Here is a 21,379-nt window from a genome sequence, read left to right on the forward strand (position 1 = left end):
TAATCTGGCATGAAATCTTTTTGCCATAGGAAGAGTGAATCACATAAGCTATTGCTAAAGGGAATTTGGCACATAAAGCTTATCAATTTTGTCTTTAAAGTTTGAGGCTTAATGGTGGACATGTAGCTGTATGTTGATATCTTTTTTTCATAAGATGAACATTTAGAAATGTTGCAACATCTGCTTATCTCAGGATTCAAAGCTGCAACAGAAGAACATGTGTGTACTGAGGCAAGATGGAAATCTTGGAGCACTTCTTCATTGTCATGTTATGTCTATTATCCTGTAAACATTCTGCTGTATGGCAGCACAATTTGTGTGTGCCACTCCTGAACTCTGGGGTATGTTCACGTTTTTCCAGAAGGGATTCAGGAAAGGAGGAGTAATTTATCTGACCCACAGACAGTGATGAAGGAATAGTAAGAATTTGAGTAAATCACAGCTCACCCTCTCTGAAAACTGTTTTTGGTATTTGCTATATAATAGGTTTGGTAGTTAAAGAGTAGCTGTAGCTCTTGTGGAGGAACAAATGTACCATTCTGGTCACTGGTCGAGGGGGATGGTTTGTTTTTTTTTTTTGTTCTGTCCTTTATCTCCTGTTAGTCAGCCAACTTGAACTTGGCTCACAATCTGTTTTGAGACACAACAAGTAATCACTGTTTGGATTTAGTATCAGTATGGTATATCATGTACTGATTTTATTATACTGTCCCAGATCTCGTTGCTAAACACACCAACGTCTGGGAATTACATTCCTGTAGTCAGCTGTAATAAAGCTGCAGATGGAACATATTTATTCAGATGTTGTGTTAGTCCATCTTGGGTAGGACAAAATAAGCAAAATTTTGGAAACTATTTGAAGCAGTAAGGGATAACTTACTGAACAGTTCATATACTGTGTTATGGGTGAGTTAGCTTAAAGAAAATACACTGGCTGGTGCGTCCTCAGTCTTTAACAGCTGCTAGATGATTTTTTTTTTAATAAATTGAGGGAGGGAAAGTGTTTCCCTTCAAGAACCTGGAGCTTAGGTCTGTTAATGTTTGCTTGTTAGAGCCAGAGAGGAATGTTTGCATGTCTCTTGGCAGCTCTTTTGGGGGTAGAAGTTGAAAATAACCTGACTGTAGCTACTACAGTAGGTCTCCTTTTTACGTGATTGTCTTGGAGTCTTAAACATTTAATTGTAACCAGAATCTCCTGTGAAGGAGTGAAGATCTCTTCCTGAAGCGCTAAGGGACAGAAATGACCTAGTGGCCTGGCAGCTGTCAGATGCTTTTTAGCACCATTAATGCTTTCAGGAGGTTGCCAGAAGACATTGCATGTTATAACCAGAGGCAAATGTAAGTCTACCCAACTGCTTAGAGCTCTTCCAAGAAAAGCTGAGGGGTACTGTCCTTTCCCTAAGAGAACGCAGCAGGGAGGCTTCTAGAATGTACCAAATAGAAATGTGTGGTCCCAGGGCATTTGGAGGACTGTGGGACTTCTTGGAACAGGAAGAAAGCTTGCTTTATCCCATGCTATTTATTCACCTCTGTTTTACATATTTTTCTTAACCACAGTGGCCTCACCTTGCTGCCCTACGCAAGGTGGCCAGCGATGGATTCTCTTGGCTGCTGACAAAAGTGCAGCGAAATGGCTGGCCACGTGGTGGAGTAAGGAGACCTTCAAATACCAGGGGAATAGGCTGGTGTTGGCGGCTACCCTTCTGGTGCCGTCCCTGGAAATACCTGGTCAGCACTGGAAACATGAGTTTGGTCCTACGAATTCACAGTGGAAACGGTTTTATGTGAACTGGTACAGAGGATTATTTTATTTCATTTTAGCAATAACTTCATGAGAACAGATATTTTGGTCTTTGTGAGTACAACCCCAATTACAACAAGGCGTTATAGTTGCAAATAACAGCAATTAGCCTGCTTTAACCAGAACATACCGTTTGATATTGTGATTTGTACTTAGGCACACTCTTTCGAATGGTGTATTCCCTGTCTATTCTTAAATTTTTTTGACCAATGCCTCTGAGGGTAGTATGTGTGTTGTAAGAAGAAACAAATAAGGCATTGGTGTGTTTGCTGAGGTAACTGCAGTTAGCTGTCTAGCTAGGCTCATTTAGCACAGTTATGCCCATACCTAATTCATAATCTGGTAAGAGTGCTATTGAAATCAAGAAAGAGCATTCATACTATGTAAAATTAAACCACTTAAACTTTTACAAAGTGAGGTCTTTTAGCAACTAGAAAATGTCAAAGGAAGATCCTTGCTTGTTGAAACATTTTCCCAAAATTTGTAAGGTTACTGTCTCAATTCAAAACCTGCTGCACTTTCATGGGCATTTTCGATGGACAGCTTTATCAGTCATTTACAGAACATCACTCAGTGATGGATGGTCACCTGTGCTCAGCAACCACAGGGGGAAAGAAGTGCTGGCAGAGGCAGTAAGTACCTGAGCCTGACTCAGCCAGTGCTCCTTCCTCCCTGAGATGTTGCCCCATCATTCTTGATCTGAGGCACAATGCGGGAACCAGAACCATTCCTGGTCTTCCCTCTGGCAGCCTACAGCTGTGGGCTTAAAAAGCAGTCCAAAAAACTCATGAGAAAGAAAAGGGACAGAACAGAGAGATCAAATGAAAACTCAGCCATGGATCACAGCAGTTGCAGAAGGCTTTAATGAGGAATCTTTCAAAGGCAGGGCATCCCTTCATTACCAGCCATGTCTCATTAAAGCGTAGGTGAACAGTGTCTGTCCTAAACCAAACCCAGCCATGAGGAGTGCCTCTGCAGGGCTCTGCCTGGTCGCCTGAGCACAATGGGGCAGGGGAAGCTCTGCTTGTTCTCCTTTTCCTTAACTGCCCCTTAACTCCCTACACTCTGCTTTTCTCCCCCCAGCCTGGACTGCTTCAGACCAGGATCCGTGGCTTTTTCTCAGGAGAAACTGTAGTGTGACTGGTGTTTAATTTGGGGCGGTGTGGAGGAGGACTGAGGTGTGGAGCAGTGAAGGGACTAGGACTGGGTCTGTGACAGCCGCAAAAGGCACCCAGGGGATGCCAGGCCTGCTGTCCCCCAGCTGGCGGGGGGAGCGTGCCTTCATCCTGCCTCCCTCGCTCCCCCTGCCCCAGTCCCTCCTCCCGGTAGCGATTTTCCTTCCCAGGGAAACTCCCCATCGCTGCTGCCCCCGAACTGTCCCTGTCCCCCATCGCGTTTATCGCCGCTCCCGCACCTCTCCCCGCCCGCCTCCCGCGGCCCCTCGCTCCCGCCCTCGCTCCCCTCGCGCCCCGCTTCCCGCCCGGCCCCGCCGGCGCCTCTCCCCTCACCGCGGCGCCCCCTGGCGGCGGCCCCGCCCCTGCCGAGCGCGGATTCCCGCCGCCCCCTCCCTCCCCATCCTCCAGCTCTGCCCTATTGTTCTCCCTTCCCCTCCCTCCGCTCTCCTCCATCCCTCCCTCCATCCCTCCCTCCTCTTTCTCGCTGTCCCTCCCGCCCCGCTCCCCGGAGCTGATGTCACGCACCCGCTGAAGCCGCGGGCGATCATGGCTGCTGCGGCCGCGGCCGTGCCGCCGGCCTCCAGCTAATGCCCGCGATGGAGCCGGCGAGCCTGCTGCCGTTCCTGCGGAAGCTCAAGGAGGTTTTCGACGTGTGCGACGAGGATGCGGACGGTTTCATCCGGGTGGAGCACTTCATTGCCCTGGGGCTGCAGTTCGGCCAAGGGGATGAGGTGAGTGGGGCGACCCCCGGTCCCGCCCGGCCCCCACGCCCGGCCCGGCCCGGCCCGCTGCCCCGGCCCCCGGCAGCCGCGCAACTTTCACCTGCTGCTCCTGCTGTGGCTCCGCCTGGCCAGACCCCAGCAGGACCACACGGACCCCCCCGTCACCCACCTTCTCTCATCGCGGCCCGGATTCACCCCATCCATTAGGGAGCCCCCGACTCCTCCCCTTAGGGCGGCCCAGACCCTCTCCCCTCAGGGCGGCTCGGACTCCCCCCGTCCCTCAGGGGGTCCCAGAGCCCTCCCCATGGCGGCCTGGAGCCCCCTTCCCTCAGGGCCACCCAGTCGCCCTCCCCCTTTCCCGCAGAGTCCTCCCTAAAGACAGCCCAGATCCCTCCTTCCCTCAGGGGGTCCCGCAGCCTCCCACTTCCCTCAGGGCGGCCCAGACCCCCCGGGCTGACGTGGCTCCCTGTCCCCTGGGGTGGAGGGACCGGTACCTCTCCGGTCCCCTCCCCCGGGGGTCGCTCTGCCTTTCGGGGAGGTGTATTTATTCTGGCGACACCACGGGTTTTCTCCGTCTTGGCTGAGCTGCATCCTCACCGGGGTACCAGGCTCCGCGGGGTATGGGGAGCAAAGCCCCGGGCGGAGGGAGCCGCAGCGGGGCTCGGCCGGGGCTGCCGTCAGTGCTGCCCGCGGGCAGGCGAAGGGCGGCAGCCAGGGCAGCACCGGCCCCGGTGCACCCTAAAACCTCCAGGTGATCGGTGGGAAGCGAGGAACCCCTCCAGCCCTTCAGTGACACAGCGTAAATCTGGAGTCGCGCCGCTGGTCTCGGTGGAGCCGTTGCGTCACTGGGACCACAGTAAATCCGTGACATCAGTGTAAATGAGAGTGGGATTCAGGCCAGTGGCTGTGAGGGTAATGACACGCGTTTGGTTTGAAACAGTTCCCTTAAGTGATTCAATCAAGGGCTGCAGCTCCAATGAAATTAACCAGCAAGAAACGCTTCCTTTCCCTGGGAGAACTCTCAGGATTGCACTAGGATGGGACTCGGAAAACTAGTATCAGCCGACCTTTAAAGTACAAGAAAACAAATTAATGTAAGAAGCCAATAAAACGGTAGTTTATAAAGGGATGCCAAAGAGGCAGCAAAACCAGAGTGAATTCACAGTAATTGTTGGAGCAAATTACTTATTTTTGGCTTACCACTGGTAATGAAACACAGCTTGTGAATGAAATCAGAAGACCAGGAAACAGGAGGCTTATTGCTTGCAGATAGTCACAGGTCTGTTAAACATTTTCTTAATGAGAAGCTGGAGTTTCTTGTTTTAACCAGCAAAATAAGGAGGAGAAATGAGTAATAGTAGAGCGCTTTATTGAGTTCTGGTTTTATTTGTCTCTTGGTAGGTTGTATAATTTTATATAAACTAATAGAAGTATTTTTAAATCCTTACTGCCAGATACATCGCATCAGAATTGCTTTTTGCACGACTGCGTTTATTTGGAGGCAGATCAGTTGCTTTCTCTTGCAGCACTGAGGAAGACTGGTCAAATTCCACTGGCTGTTTTGCAGCAGGAAGGCATTAACGATCATAACAATCCTTTTTGATCTCAGAAATCTCTAAGGTTGTGAGAGAGCAGCAGATTCTGTAAGACACAAAGGAGGATTCAAGTGGTGATCTCATAAGCTTAGAGTGAATTGGAGTATATTAGTTGGAAAATATTTAAATGGAATGGAAAGGAAGAGAAAACTGGAAATCTTAACAATGATGGCAGTAGAAGAGTACTAGTTGTCAGTGGTAGTATCCAGGTTTCAGGATGGGCTGGCTTACTGGGCAGGCATGGGAGAGATTACCAGTGATGAGAAATGCATCCTTTGTATTTTGTTTAGTTGTAACTGTCAGTGTTTGAACAAGGTATTTGCAAAATTGGGACAGTGAAGTCTCATCTGTGTATCTCTCAGGGTTATAACTTATTCTGGTTTGCTTCTCTGTATCTGTTGTAGTAGTGGGCTAGTAGTCCCTTGACTTCAAAGCAGCATGTTGTGTCAGCTGAGTAAATGGGATTGGTCAATCACTAGAAGAGGCTTGCTAGGGAAATACAGAATCCATTTTCCAACTGCAGATTTACTGTAGAACAACCACTGTAGGTGAGCTAGTCTGGTTTTAAGTCTTGTTAAAAATGAACTATGTGTGATGAATCACACTTGATGTTTGGAGACAGTGAGAATCTATTCTCCCATGTAGCACAATGCTTTCAACCTTGCATCTGGAGGAGCCTAAACAGCTCTGTGTGGGAATGCATCTCATGAAATTAAACTGAGGAGACACTGCTAGAGAGCAGTTCCCTTTAACACATTAGAAGGTATTTACTGTCATTGAAAATTAATTATACATTTCAACATGCTACATTTCTTGGGCTTGATCCACCTTCAGCTCCCTTTACATCCAAAAGAAATCTTTCAATTGGCATCAGTGAAAGTTTGATTTGCCCTTGTGTAAGTTATTTGCTCCTTCTGTTTACATAATTCATCTGGCCACAGGAAAACACTATTTTGTAGCATTGTGGCCTGAATAATTCTGATTCTTCCCAACAGTAGCCCTGGGTCATGTTTATGAAATGAGATAGTATCTGTCCCTTCAGTTGTGCCAACCTGATACACACAGCTTTCCACCCCTTCTCTACCTCCTCGGAGCCACTGCCATCCAAAGTTTGGAGTCTATAAATTCTTAATACTAAGTTCAGTAGGGCTTATGGTTTGGGCTGTGTAGGGCATTTAGCCTTTTCTGTTTTTTCTTTCCATTTCCTTTTTCTTTCTTCTTTGTGTGCGTGTGTGTGTGTGCATAGTCAACATGCTGAAATTTATCATCCCTGGAAAATAACAACTCTCTGAAAACCGCCCCAAGGCAAAATGTTGCAGCAAGGCAGCAGCTTTCTGTTCAAGCAAAGCAGTCCTTACCTGCACAGTCAAAATAATAAACTTCAACATTTCTGATTAACTTTTTTACCATTTTACTTTTAGTGGGCTTTTGAGGCCTCTGCTTCTAATAGCTTCATGCTTTGCTTTTCTTCTTTAAGACCATGCCGTCACTACTGTACCTCATTCCATTTTGCCTTTCCCATGCATACTGAAATCCTCTTCTTGCCACGCAGTTATTGAGAGTCCACTGCAGCAGAACAGCGATTGCCTCAGAGCAGCTGATTAGGTAAGGTGTTTTGGCTGTGGAAGCACTTCTAGCAAGTTTGTTTGCAAACTTTTGCTTTGTCCTACAAGGCATGTGGTCCAACTAGAGGAAGAAATGACTTGGCCATGTTAATTTGGCAGACCCAGGAGCAGAATCATGTCTCTAAATTACTGCCATGGTGCCTGAATTAACAGCAGACCAGGCTAGCCTTCGAGTACTGCTTGCCTGGACAAATAGTTGTGGAACTTACGCTTTTAAGCAGTTTGGCATTTTGGCCTCTGTTTGTCCCATCTGACTGTAGGCATTTAACTGAGTTGTCTAAATTAATCTTCCTCCATGGTCATTGATGAGCAATTGAACACTCAGAGGGTGTAACAGGACCCAAGGATTAAATAAATCCTTTAGAGGTTCTTCTTTATCTCCACTAACAACAGAAACTCCTAGCTGAGAGTTTTGTTTCGGTGCTTAAAAATAGCAGACTTGGGCCTTGCTTTCCTGTTGAATGATCTGTTTGCCGTTTGCAGAGAAATCTGAAGGAAGACGTGAAGGGCTGTTTCCAAAGCGCCTTGACTGGATGGGGTGTACTCACTAGCTGAAGAAACACTTCACATAACATTGAAAAATGCCAAGAGTCACTTGCCATCTGGTTCCCTTTCACTGGGAAGATAGTTGCACTAGCAGCTGAGTGTCTAGGAGCATTGTGAGTGACATGTTCAGCAAGCTCCAGTTCTGGCAGTGGATTGTGTGAATGTGTATTTCAGGATAGTGCCAGTTGATGTTTCATTATGCCAGATTCTATTTAAACTCTACGTTCAGTTTTCAGCAGCAAGTGAAACATACTGAACATGTTGAAGACTTCTTTTTGAGATACATAATCACCTTTTGGAGGTGTGCAAACCATACAGGTGCTGGGAGAGTAATCTTTGTCATGGTAAGATCAACAGATGCTTATCACCTTGAAGCAGTGTCACACCTGAGAGGGAACTTGAGCAGCTAATAAAATCCGTAGGCCAATATCAATTATCCTTATGAGTGGACAGTAATTCACTTGAAGTCAATGGTTTCCTAGTGGTGTAGAACAGAAGTAGCTGAAAACAAGTTCACATATTTTATGTGAACAAATGAAACTTTCTGGCCAAAAGAAACTACTGAAATAGGGAGATGTTTGTTGCTAATTTTAGTTGCTTCCATTTGATGAATATCTCAATTCTGGGCTTAAATTAAAGGCATCAGATTGTGGCTGCTGGCTGTGTTTAATGACAGTGCTATGCTCCATTTTGACTTGCTCATAGATGTTTCCCAGGGACACCTGACGGAATCATGCTCTAAAGACAGCCCTTCTGTTGTAACCACTCCATAACTAGCTTATCCTGTAAAGAGCAGGAGTGTAATTTCACTGCATGACAACATGGAGTCTTTCTGAATGGTCTGGATGAATTTCAGGCCTCTAGCCATAGTGTTGCACCTAGAAATTCATGGGATCACTGCAAATTTATCATCGATGTCAATGATGACAGAGACTAGTTCATACCTTCTTGATAACGTGCAGTATGCTCTGGACTTACCTGCAGCCGTGAGAAAAAAAGACTTTGGCACTGAGACATGGAAAGAAAAGTATTAGGGTGTTACCAAGCAATACTGCCATTCTCATAATGGAAGCAGAAAAGAGTTATGGCTTCTTTCTTCTCTGCTTTTCCTGGAAATAGTTACTGAAAGAAAATATAAAACATTTGCCTAGATGTAATGAGAACACAAAGAGCGCTCCTATGTGACAGTGTTCTCTAGGTAGCAGCCAGGCTGCAACACATTTAGACTCCTTAAAACTACATTTGTTAATGACCCAGATATTTCATATCATTTACAGTGACTTGGAAAAAATGCAGCTGTGAAATGGCACAGTTCATGGATTAGTCAAGGTATAGTCACTGTAGCATTCCTAATTCAATACAAACTAGCAGTGAATATGTTTAAAATAGCCTTTTGGTATATCCTGAAACTAAGCATGTGTTTCTAAACAGCTGACATAAAGCAAACTTAGTACTTGCTGTTAATCAAACATTTTCTGAAGCACTGTTACGGAGAAGCTGTAGGGTTGCTGTGCACTCATGAGTTTAATTCATTATGTAATATGTTTACATTTCAAAGGTAACAGCTCTGAGGGGTTATATGTATAGCTAAGGATCGATTGTTGCTATGTTTTGCAGTCCAAGTCAGTGATCTGAAATAGTAAATTCTTAATGCCTAAAGGAAAGGCAAACAATTTTGATAGCAATTCTTTGTATTTAAATGACTGTGTTTTGTAACTACCTCAGTGTTTGCATTTAGTACAGGTACAGAGATATTATGTTGTCTTATGATTAAATGCAAAAGTAAAGAAAAAAGTTAGCATATGGATCAAGCATAGAAGACAGTACTGCATCTTTTGTGCACAGTATGGAAGGTAGCATATGTAACTGGTGAAGTTAAAACATTCAGCTGCCTAGCAAGACCAGATATTTTCTATGTAAATTTTTCTCCCTCTTCCCCCCTCGCCATGCCTTATTCAATCCATGCTGTTAAGTTGTATAACTGGTATTCTTCATCTGTGACACGTCTGCACGTCCTCCGGAAATTTGCTCTTGCAGATCCTAGGGAGGATTTCAGATTTCTAGCCCATACTGATTTTATTCCTCTAATATGATTAAGCTTTCAAAAGTGACTTCTTATACAAAATTGCTGCAAGGGAGGGTAACTCTTGGAGCGGGAACAAGCCACTACCATATAGTATTTGTGGGGGTGATCCCCAATACAGATTTTTTTTTCTTGTTTTCTGAATTGCATTGTTACCTACAATTTAGCACAATTGACTCATGCTTGGCAGCAGTGCTTCTATAACAACAAAGTGGAAAAAAATCAATTGTCTTATAATGTTTAGATAAGTAAATGTGTTGTTTCTATTATCTGTGTAGGTGACAATATAATTTCCTATTAATTTTATCTTATTTTAATGCTAATATTCACAAACATTTTAAAATCCTTGATTTGATTTTTGAATCGGACTGCTCAAGAGCTAGAGATGAAGTCCTAACAGTTCTTAAAATATGCAGTATTTTGGGAGGCACACGTGATCTCAGACCTAGATACTTGCAGAGGCTGCTGAATAAATACCCATCCGTGTGCTGAACGTAGTTAACTCAGTGCGGGGTGTGATTAAGTACATGAATGATAAAAGACAGTGTCAGACACAATCACTAGTACTGTAACATATGGTTTTACCACAGCAGTGAATGTAAACAAAGCACTGTATAATAAATCTCGGTTCTCTTTAACTCAAGATATAATTGAAGGGCCTCACTTGGAGAGAATGCAAGTGTTTCTGTAGAACTGTGAATGCTGTGTTCACATTTTGTGTGCAGTTAAAACCAGAAATAGTAGGGCTCCTCCCTAAGCCTTGCATCCTATTCAGTTCTGCAGTATGTCAGCCCCAGAGTGAGTGACAGGAGTGACCTGTGGGGTCAAAATACTGCAAGGGAGACAGGATCAATGCACAGGGCACGCGCCTGGAAAAATTACAACGTACTCTTCTGATTTTAAAACTGCTTTGACAATTTAGTTTGGGTATAGTGTTATGGTTTTAGGAGTGTCCTGGTTTCATTGGGATTTTGTTTCAGTTTGTGGCCAGCCATGGTGATCAAGGCCCTTAGCAGCTAAATCCAGGGCAGCTGACCCAGGCTGGCCCACAGGTGTATCCTATAGCATCAACATCAAGTTCACTATAAAAGGGAAAGCTTGGGGGGGAGGAGTGGGGCTCTTTTTGCTCTGTTCTCCTCCTTCTTTCTCATTCTCGATGGTTGCTGTTTCTGGAACAACTTGCCAGTGCTTTGTAGGTAGGTATAATTTTGTGTTGTTTGTGTTGTCATTGATATTGGTTTCTTTATTTTATTAAATCTGTTTAACTTTAACCCATGAGTCTCCTTCCTTTTCCCAATTCCCTTCCTTGGTCAGGGAAGGGACGTTGGGTGAGAGAGCAACTGTTATTGTTTAGCCCTGGGTGCGGGCTAAACAAAGACAAGGGGGTCGAGTGAAAAGCTTAGAAACGGTAGAGACTTTTCTCTAGTTAGGTTTTTCTGAAATTAGAAGGAAAGGTAGTAGAATTACCTGTTCTGGAATGGAGATGCTGATAGCCTGGTGAAATGAGGGGTGTCAACCAAACCAATTTCTTCTTCTAGAGTGGTGTCAGTTTTAAAATTATCTACACGTCTTCTCAAGTGTTCTATAACATCACACATACACCTGCATTGTCAAACAACTTCTTTTCCCTCTCAGTTCAGGGCTGCTCTTCAGAGAACAGAGACATTCCTGCTGCCCCACAGCAGACTCTGTCACACTGGCCTCCAACAGGGAAGCGGGGTCATGGTACAGCACTCCTGTAAGCAGTCCTTGGATAGTAAGCTTACAAGGAGCCCTTTTCTATAGGGGATCTTCAGCCTGTGGCAGTGTTTTGTGATGTTCCAAACTGGGGCACATTTCAGGTCCACCAGCTGCAAACTTGCTGATAAAGCATGCTTCACATTTTTCCCTATGTGTGGGTCATTCTGGGCATCCTCAGTGCTGGTTTATTGTGAAGATTTTCACTGGGCCAGCAAAGACATTCTGCTCTTGCTTCATCACCGCCTGATGAACTGACCCTCCTCAGTGGGATCCAGGTGGCTTTTGGAACATGGGATATTCTTTTCCAATGACACTTCCATTGTTATGATAAAAAACCCAAACAAATGTGCAGATACAAACAGCTTTGTCCATATGTTTGCGTGGTATTAATAGATTTGAGAAACTGTCCTAAAATATTGGTGATTTCGCTGTTTTTATAGCAAGTGACTATGTGATCAGTTGAACATATTTTACACAGTTAAACCGTATGATGTATATGTTAGGATACAGTAGCTAATGGCAATTCAGAAAGTGAAATGCCACAGAGATGTCAATACAGAGACCATTTGTAATTGTTGGCACTTAGCCTTTTGTCCCTGTGCAATAGTATATTCTGTTACCATAAAGTAATACAGAATGCTCCAGTAATGGCACTAAGGCCACCTTTCTCAGTGTTGTTAGCTATTAGGGACAGCAGAAAGCTGTAGGACTCTCATTAGAAGAACTTTGTTGCAGGAGTCTCTTGCATGCTGGATTGGTGTGGTATTGTGTCAAAATACAATAGACTCTGCTTGGAAGAGGGTTAAAGGCAGCCGTGGAAGGCTGCACGCTCCTAGAGATGCAGGGTGCTAATGAAAGGAAAAGGGATGTAGTAAGAGAGAGATTCTGCTGTTCTTACTCACTGGGACTACAAGCAGCAGTAGTGAGAGCAGGTTTGGCATTTTGACCCGAGGAGTCCTGGTCCCATTGCGTTCAGCGGTGTGACCATTGTGTGTTGTAAGGGAATAAGGACAGACCATAGGATTTGCAGCCTTGTAGTAAAGACTAGCTCTGTTGCTGTTTCTCTTGCTGGTTCTTTATTTGGTTTTGATGTTCATCATGCAACAGACCAAGCACTAGCGTGTGGCCAGTGACAAGGAACAGACCCCCCCTTTGCATCCAGCTTGGAGAAGATGGGAGCCTGTAGTCACCCTGTCTAGGTGTTGTGGCTGCTTTCATTCAGGTTTTAAGGCCTCTTGATGGCCCTGGCTTGCTTGCTGGGTTGGTTGGCCAACACAGCAGCTGTTGTGTTCAGTGATGCATCTGGGCATGTAAAGTGGCCATGAGCTAGCTGACATTGTTGTCAAGCCGAGATGGCCTCGTGTTGGCTTTCCTGGGCCAGCTTGTTTGAACTGTGAGGGTCATGAGAGCAGATGTGTTGGAATGGGAGCAAAGCCATCTTGTATCACATAAAAACATATTTCATGGGAGTGTAATTTTTATACGGTACTATTTCAGGCTTTATGCAGCCTCCATAACAACCGCTGTAAACCCCTGTGCGTTCTTCCAGATCCATGCACCACCGGGTACAGTTGTGCCTGGGCAAAGAGTGCTAATTCAACAGACTGATTCTCTACACGGGAGAGCTGTGCTCAGTGAGTGGAGGGACAGCCCTGAGCAGCAACTTTGAGATAGGATCCTCAACTTCAGAGGCTGATTGAAGAGCCAACAGTGTGCCCTGGCAGCCAAGAGGGCCAACCATGCCCTGGGGTGCATCAAGCATAGTATTGCTAGCCATTCAAGGGAGGTGATTGTCCTGCTCTACTCCGCACTGGTGCGGCCTCACCTTGAGTACTGTGTGCAGTTTTGAGCGCCACTCTAGGATATGAAGATACTAGAGAGTGTCCAGAGGAGAACCACAAAGATGGTGAAGGGTTTAGAGGGGAAGCCGTATGAGGAGCGGCTGAAGTCTCTGTGTCTGTTCAGCTTGGAGAAGAGAAGACGGAGGGGAGACCTCATTGCGGTCTACAACTTCCTCATAAGGGGAAGTGGAGGAGTAGGCGTTGACCTCTTCACCCTGGCGACCAGTGACAGAACTCGAGGGAATGGCAGGAAAATATGCCAGGGGAGATTTAGGTTGGATATTAGGAAAAGGTTCTTCACCCAGAGGATGGTGGAGCACTGGAACAGGCTCCTCAGGGAAGCAGTCACGGCGCCAAGCCTGGCAGCATTCAAGAAACATTTGGACAATGCCCTCAGACACATGGTGTGAATTCTGGGGTTGTCCTATGCTGGGACAGGAGATGGACTCGATGGTCCTTGTGGGTCCCTTCCAACTCAGGACATTCTGTGATTCTAAGAGCTGTACAGAGCGAGGGCATTGATTTGGGGATTCAGTCTGAGGCATGTGTGTAATAACCACTGGATCCTGAACTTAACTGTTCTTCAGGTGTGTGCACAGCAACTTTAAGTTAATACAGATGTTCTCATAATGCAGTAAATTAATGTTTGTTAACAGAGTCAGCAGCTTGGATAGCTTTGTAGAACAGAAGGAAAAGTGTTTTGCTTTTGTTGTTAGAGAGGAATCTCAGGGAAAAAAATGTGTCAAAGAACTACTATACTGGCTTACTGATTTTACAGACATATCTGCTGACAACATGAAATTGTTATGGTAGGATGTGGACAATTAATTATGTGTTTATTCAGTGCTGAGAAACTAAAAGTGTTGGCTTATTTGGAGTGTGTCAACATCTCGGCAATACAGAACAGTGTAACAGTGCCCCAGCTGAAGCTGATGTTTTCTTACTCTCTTCTTTTGGCAAGTAACATATAGACCCTGAGTCTGGTTTGTGTGTGAAGAGTTGAAAAAAAAAAAAAATTTCTAAAATTTCAGGTGAGTTTGGCAAATTATTTTTGCCTTAAAAAAGCAGGAATGTAATTAACTTCACTTCTTGTTTTTTTTTTTTAAAGTATGCTATCTTGAGTGTTTCCATTTGAAGCTAGCTTTTAATTGACAAAATTTAAATTTAAATATTTGGCAAACAACAAGTGAAAATGCTCCAAAACATAAGATTTTGCCCAATACAAAGTGGGTTTTTTTTCTGTTTTCTTCTGAGAAACATGAAAAAAAATGGGTTTGATTTCCTTTACTTGGCGAGAAAGCTGAAAAATCAATTATTTAGCAAGTCATGTATTGAGCAAGTGCAGAGACTTTGTGGATGTAGGAGGAAGAGAAAATATGCTATTCAGTACATCTCTCCTCTGCCTAATTGGAGTTATGTTCAGCTTGCAGTTATCCAGAGCTGTGGGGAAATAAAGCAATAGGTAAAGCAAAACCATGGATAATGCCAAGCTGTGTAAGACACTAGAAGAATGTAATCTTTAGGAAAAGAAAATCAGTGAGTTTGTGCAGGAAGCAGGAAAGCTTTAAAGGGTGATACAAGAGAATGCAGGATTTTGGCTCCTGAGTATTTCTTTGGCTATTGGTTTTCACAGCTTGTGATCACAGTTGCCTGATCGTTCCCTGGTCTTGAGCAAACGAAGTCTGACTTAATTTACTGCAGCCAGACATTGGTGAAACTTGTGAATTTTAGCCTGCAGTGTGAAGAGTGAATTGTATGTTTCATTCCTGACTTCTCTTTGGGATTGTTTGAAAAGAAAGAATTGAGGAATGTTTTGTGTCACATCTTCAAAGGAGCTTTGACAATGTCAGTTTTGCTCTTCTTACTGAGCAATTACACGGCATGGAAGTTTCCGCTGAGAAGAACTGCATCTTGCCTTGTCACCTGGGAATTGCGTGCCATTTGCCAAACGCAAGCTCTTCTGCCCAGATGGATGCATTTACTGGAAAGTGCTGTGATATTTGCTCCCAGACAGTCCAATGTGTCTTGTTTAGAGAATGAAATTGGTCTGAACAGTCTGCTGTTGACAACTATCACTGGGGAAAGTTTACATTTGGAATGAATACATCTATAACTGCCAGTGCTACTTTGAGGGTGACAGATTACTATCTTTATCAATAACCTGCCACCTCAGAACTGTCCTAGCAGATGACTCTACTGGAGATCTAGAGGATTTTAGGATATCTGTCAGCCAGATTGAACGCTTTGGCTCTAACCAAGCTCATGATGTCTTTCCAATGCACAAAAAGACAGTTTGCTATGTATAGTGAATTTGGCATAGGTCAAGTCAAGGTCCTGGTGCAAATGCTGGCAGGTACAGGTCACCTGTTTCTTGATTTAGTTAGTCACCCAAGTAACCTCAGGAAAAGGCAAAATATTCACAAACTACTTTTATTTTGCCAAAAGTACAAGGCACAGATTGCTTTTTCTTTGTATGTAGGCCCATCTGATTTCTCTTACTGTATTTTTCTTGTAAACCTGGTATGACTATTGTGAACTACATTTCTTTTCCCAGCAATACTTTTCTTTCCCCTATGGCATTCTGAATACACTTTCAGAAACTTGACAGTCCTGGTGTGTGGAAGCATCATCTTGGTACTTCTGATTTGTGCTCGGCACGAATGAACCATGCTGCTCCCTGATCAGCTGGTAGAGGTTGGTGATCTTCTGTATCAGCTGTTCCTTTGGGGTGGGCACTGAACATTCTGTGCAGTGGCACTTGCTGGGCCAAATTGCTGCTCTTAGTCTGTTGCCTGGGGCCACAGAATGGTATGAGGAGGAGGAGGGCACCATGCAGCAGGGATGTTCAGTGCATGAGAATCAATGATGCCTCAAGGGACACATCATGAATGGACTGTAATTACCACTGTCATTCCACAGCATCACAGCTCTGTCTGGGTGCCATTTTTTGCTGGCGACTATTTGAAGTAATACGTGATGTTTTGGCCTCACTATGTTATTCTCCCAGTTCATTCCTTCCTTCTTCAGGGACAGCTTCGGTTTTGGGATTTTCGTTGCTTGTGCTTTTTGGTGGGTGGCTCCTGTTTAAATGATGGTGGTGCGTTAGCTCTAGCAGTGTTACAGCAAATTAGCACCTATTTGGAAGGGAATGGAGCTTTGGAGGAGTTGGTCTAAGTGGTTATAAACACAAATGATTTACACAACATTTCAGGTGAAAAGCTTGCTTGCTTGAGTTGGTGGAATAATGTGGCTATAAATTAACTTTGGGTTTATTGCAGTTGGCTGCTGCAGTGGCTCTTTAGCAATACATTCTGTTCAGTGGCACTTTTCCTAATTCAGTGCTTGCCATTGCTTGCTTTTTGTAGATGTGGCACTATTCTGTAGCACTGATTCCCTGGATTTACAGTACAACATGAAGAAAGTAGGAGTGTAGACTCTTCACTCACAGCAAGAAATTGCTAGTGTCTTTATTTTGGGGAAGAAGTGTGAAGAGACACATTTTAAATACCTTTTTTACAGGAGGAATATGGGTAATAGCTGTGAAGCATTGGGTCTGTTTTTTTCCCCTTCTCTCTTTTACTTTGTTCTGTGATATGAGAGTAAGGTTCATCTTCCAGACTTCTGTGTGGTATGGGATGTCTGAAGGGCACTTGCATTCACTGATGTTGGCTTCACCAGAGATGGTTCCTGAGCCCACAAGGACACCAAGCAGTGCATCCTGTGGAGCACCTTCTGCAGAGGCAAAGATGCAGAACTGACCTTTTATTTTGGGGATTTTGTGTGAAGAAGAGAGACTCCAGAAGGGTGTTCTCAGAGTCCTTTGAAGGTACCTGTGTGACCTGACATCATTGAGCTGGGACACTGGTACCTTCCTTTCCCTTTTTGCCCTGTGTGACTACTTAAAGCTCACAGTGTTTTAGGAGCTTGTGTCATTCACTGAATAGCAGGTGTGCCAGACACAGAAGGTATTTCTCAAATTAACCAAATACCATTTCAACTTTAATTTCTCTTTTTTTTTTCCTGTATTTTCTCTCCCCCTCTTGCTACTGATAGAAATGTACGCATTTTACAATGAGTCTGTTAGTCATTATGCCTGCTTAATTTTGGCAAACCTGCTGTCAATAATGCTGATTGTGTGCCATCATCAACACCAACCTGTGGTTTCTCTAAATGAATTGCGCAGAAGGATCCCAAAGGGAAGGGGGAAGAAGGATGTTCTCTTCAAACGGATAGATTGCAAACAGATGGACAGCAGTGAATGAATACAAAGGAAATACAGGTGAAACGCATGAGGCTCTAAAACAGGGTGTCAGTGTTTATGCTGTTTGAATATGTATGTGTGTATATCTTAATACCCACATGCAAGAACTGATTTCTAGGAGTAAACTGCCAGCCTGGAATAAAAATTGATTTTAAGACCCAAAGTGTGTGCTCAGCGCACACTGTAATTAGATTGTGATGGTAATTTCAGCACAGGACTGAACTTTAACTAACCTTTCAAAAACTCATTCTTCCTTCAGGATCTCATGGGGCTATTTATGATATCAGCAATGAACTGAGGGAATGTTATAGGCTATCAGATGGGGAGGAAAGGAGAAGCTATCAAAAGATTAAATTTTGATGGCATTTTAAATGTAAACCCCCAGAACGTATTTGATGCTTCTCTAATTCTGCTGAAAGTCAGTGACTCCGAAAAGCCCCGGTCATTTTTGAAAATGTGATTTTATTTCCCGAGTACAGCAGAGGCTTATCAAAATTTTACCTTGGCCCTAGGAAAAGACTCAGGAGGTGCTAGAGCCAATAACACATTGTTCTCAACAGAGCAATTTTCCCCACTGTCAGAACTGGCTATTGTGCTTTCTGTTATTAATGAGGGAGTTATTGTTCCTTTAGGTGAGGTTTCCATGATATTTGCTGCTGGGCACGTCAGAGACTCTTATTAAAGAGCTGATGTGATTCCCATGAAGATTTTGTGAAGTCTTTGTTAAATGGGTCACTACATGCCAGATAACATAAGCAATATCTGCACCACTCCTTGGGACCGGCAAGGAAGGCAGGCTTAGTGCAGTGCTGAGCTGTGTGTCAGCCACTGCTTGAAAGAAAAACAACACACAATTTTAAAATATTCATCTTTGTTCAACTAATATCACCAAAATAAAAAAGACCTCCTTTTTTATTTTGTGCCGGATTAATAGATCTAGGTCACAGGCTGCAAATGAGTGTGACTCAGCTGTGTGAATAAATCAGTTCACTTGATTGTGGGATGAATTTACACTTTCAAAGCTTTTAATAGGTAATGAATATTCAGGGTCTGCCACATGGTAGGAGATCTAAAATGAAGGCTTAGATTCCTACAGCCTTGGCTCTCACTCAGCAAGTGTTGTTACAAAGGACTGTCTTGGAGTGGTAGATAGCAGTGCTGCTCTGATCCCTTTTTTTTTTTGTCTTTGCTCTTGCTAACGGGAATGCAACAGTGAGATACGCTGGTGGCTCTAGAAGACAGGTTTTGTCATGCTGTATTAATGCTCAGAGCGTGTTGTCCTCTTAGCACTATTTGTAGCCATCAAGTGGAGTTGCACAGGTGTCAAAGAAGGGGATTTGAAATCTCTCAGTGGCTTGCAGAAGAATCTGGGAGCAATTACTCACCCCAGCCCTGGAGTCTGGTGCTGCCTCTCTGCCTACGCTTTTCTTTTGGGGTAAAATGCTCAGCAATCCTGGAACTCGGTTCCCTTAAATGTCTTGTTCAGCATACCCAAAATTGGAAATGACTTCTGAGAAACTCAGTAAACTCAGGATTTTGTCTCCTCTTGGGTCTAGTCTTTCTGTATGAGTTGGGTTACGGGTTCTTCAGGGTGAGAAGAACTTTGGTCTGCATTTGTACAGCCTGGGGTGGACTGTACTCTAGAACCTCTTGGCACAAACACATGGCAAATAATAAACAATAAGCCCACGTTGTTTCTGGGGAAGCTGTCGACATTTTTTTGTTTTCTTGCAAAAGAGATAATCTTTGATTCTGATCAATTGCAAGGCAGTTCCCCAGTCCTGAAATCTGTGTGGTAAGAAGTAGTATTTAGTGGAACAGGTATGAGCTAAGCTCATGCCAAAGACGACAGTTCCCCTGGGTTCTTGTGATCGGATAAACGCTTTGAGGTGGTAAAAACCTTTATCAGTGAGAGTCATGATATTGATTTGCATGGTAGAGCCCATGCTCATGCAGGAAGCAGTCAAGAAATGCATCAGACTTTCCTGGGCTCTGTTGAATGACTCAGCATCCTGTAATAATTTCTAATTTGTTACTTTTTGAAATGCTATTCACAAGAGTAGTGGGGAAGGGAAATAAAGATGCTGGTGCTAAGTTACCCAAGTTAAGAATAGCCTACAACATGGCTGTGAAACGTTTTAAGTTTGATATTTTTGCCCTCTGTGGAATTAGTTTGAAAATCTGAGTTCAAGGCAGCTGGATAAGAAAAAAGGATTTGGCAGCTGTGAAAATCTTTAATCAAAAAGGGTCTATACAGCACCTCAGCAGGGTGCTCCTTGGTACAGCCTCTCACTGCCTTGTATGTGCCAAGACTGAATTGTAGCTGATGGTAAAGTCGAAGAGGTGACAGGGCTGATCTGGAATATGTCTGGTTTAGGTGTAACATGCAGTAACCTGCCACGGCAGCTTTGTGTATGGCCAGCCCCAGGAATGCTGCTGATGGGCAACACTTCCTAGAGTGGGGAAAAATGAGAAACACATTTGTTATGAAAGCTGAGCTGATGATCCATGTGCAACCAGGAGCTTCTGATGTTTCACTGATACTACAGTGCTGCAGTTCCAGAGTTCGTGATGCTGACAAGCTTGATAAGAAACTCTGTTACTTGTGCTGAAAATCCGTCTTTACAAAGAAAATGCAAAAAAAAAAAAAAAGTTACATTTCTAAAATGCACGGGAAGATCTCTTTAACAGCAGTATTACTGCAAGGAAGTCACGTACAGCCTGCACAACTGCTCCTCCTCTGCATAAGTATAGTCAGACACTGATGGATAGCCTGATATTTGTGGTGCAATTTATACCATTGATAAAGGTAATGATTGAGAGCAAAAAAACATAGGCTTCAGTTGTGCCAGGCACTGAGGTATGTGCTCAGATCCCAGTGATGTTAGTAGGGTCTAGGTGTATGAAGGTAAGAGCACTGATGGTTTCTGTTGAACAAGAATGGAGTTGAATAAAAGGTTCAAGTTGAATGCATATAGCAGTGATTTGTTGAACTTAAGCCTTACTTTTCCCCTCAATAAGTCTCGTATGATTGGGGGCATCCATTTTAACAGGATTCTCTGGAAATTAATCTGAAAGCACAAGGGATGTAAAAACTGACAGCTTTCCTAGGTTTTAACTGTGTTATAGAATTCCACAGCAAAAGTACATTTCATTATGAAATTCTTCAAGCATAGTAGAAATCTATCATTTCCATTCCCTGCCACAGGGTTTTTCCAGAAGGAAGGTCGATTTATTGATTGATTCTGGTTTATTATCTGTAAGGAGAGCTAAGCAGTAGAGGAAGCTGCTGAGAGTAGCTGTAAAATTTTTGAGATATTTAAGGCTATGCTAGACACCTGTCAGGAATGCTGAGATATTATGAAATCAGTCTTCCCAAGCTATAGCATAATATTCCTGATGAGCCAAAGGCTACCTCTTCAAGAGATAACTCTACGGAAATAAGGCTAGGAAACAGAAAATGGAGAACCAGGAGCTTGTGTTGACAGACAGAGGATTTGAACCTGCAAAATTTTGAACTGGCACTTAAGCGCGTGCTTGGCTACGTGCATGAGTAGCCTGACTTTAACAGGACTATCTGTGGCCTGTTTCAGAAAACTGTCCTGTTGGGCGGTTGGGAATAGGTGGGAACACCTGAGCATTGCTTCTTCCTTTGAAGCGCACGCTCTGCGGTTGTGCTGAATTGGGGCTAGACTGCTCAGCATTCCTTCAAGGTGAGATTCTGAATAGCAGAGCAGTGCTGGGAAGGAAATTAGCTCGCCGATGAAGATGTTCCAAAGTATATCTTCAAGGCAGGTTTGAGTCAACACTTTGAGATAATGCTGTCAGAGTAAATGATAACACAGAATATTCTGACAACCTATTTGGGCTGGAAACAAACACTGTCTGTTCCTTGGCAGTGATTTCTGATTAAACTGGGGCTCTAGTTGCCAACAGCCTGATGTTAGCCACTGTGACTCAAGTCGTTGACTCCTCTTGTTTGGCATAAAA

The 21,379-nt window shown here is 43.9% G+C and overlaps 1 protein-coding gene across 1 annotated transcript in view; it reads left to right on the forward strand.

Annotated features, from left to right (window-relative positions):
• Positions 1-3,563: 3,563 nt before the first annotated feature.
• The window catches only part of RAB11FIP4 (RAB11 family interacting protein 4), a 110,291-nt gene continuing 92,475 nt past the window's right edge, over positions 3,564-21,379 (forward strand). The window contains exon 1 of the mRNA XM_068413387.1: positions 3,564-3,707. Coding sequence (XP_068269488.1) covers positions 3,564-3,707 — 144 coding nt within the window. The remainder of the gene's footprint in view (positions 3,708-21,379) is intronic.

The sequence above is a fragment of the Nyctibius grandis genome, chromosome 15 (genome assembly GCF_013368605.1).
Source record: "Nyctibius grandis isolate bNycGra1 chromosome 15, bNycGra1.pri, whole genome shotgun sequence".
NCBI lineage: Eukaryota > Metazoa > Chordata > Aves > Nyctibiiformes > Nyctibiidae > Nyctibius > Nyctibius grandis.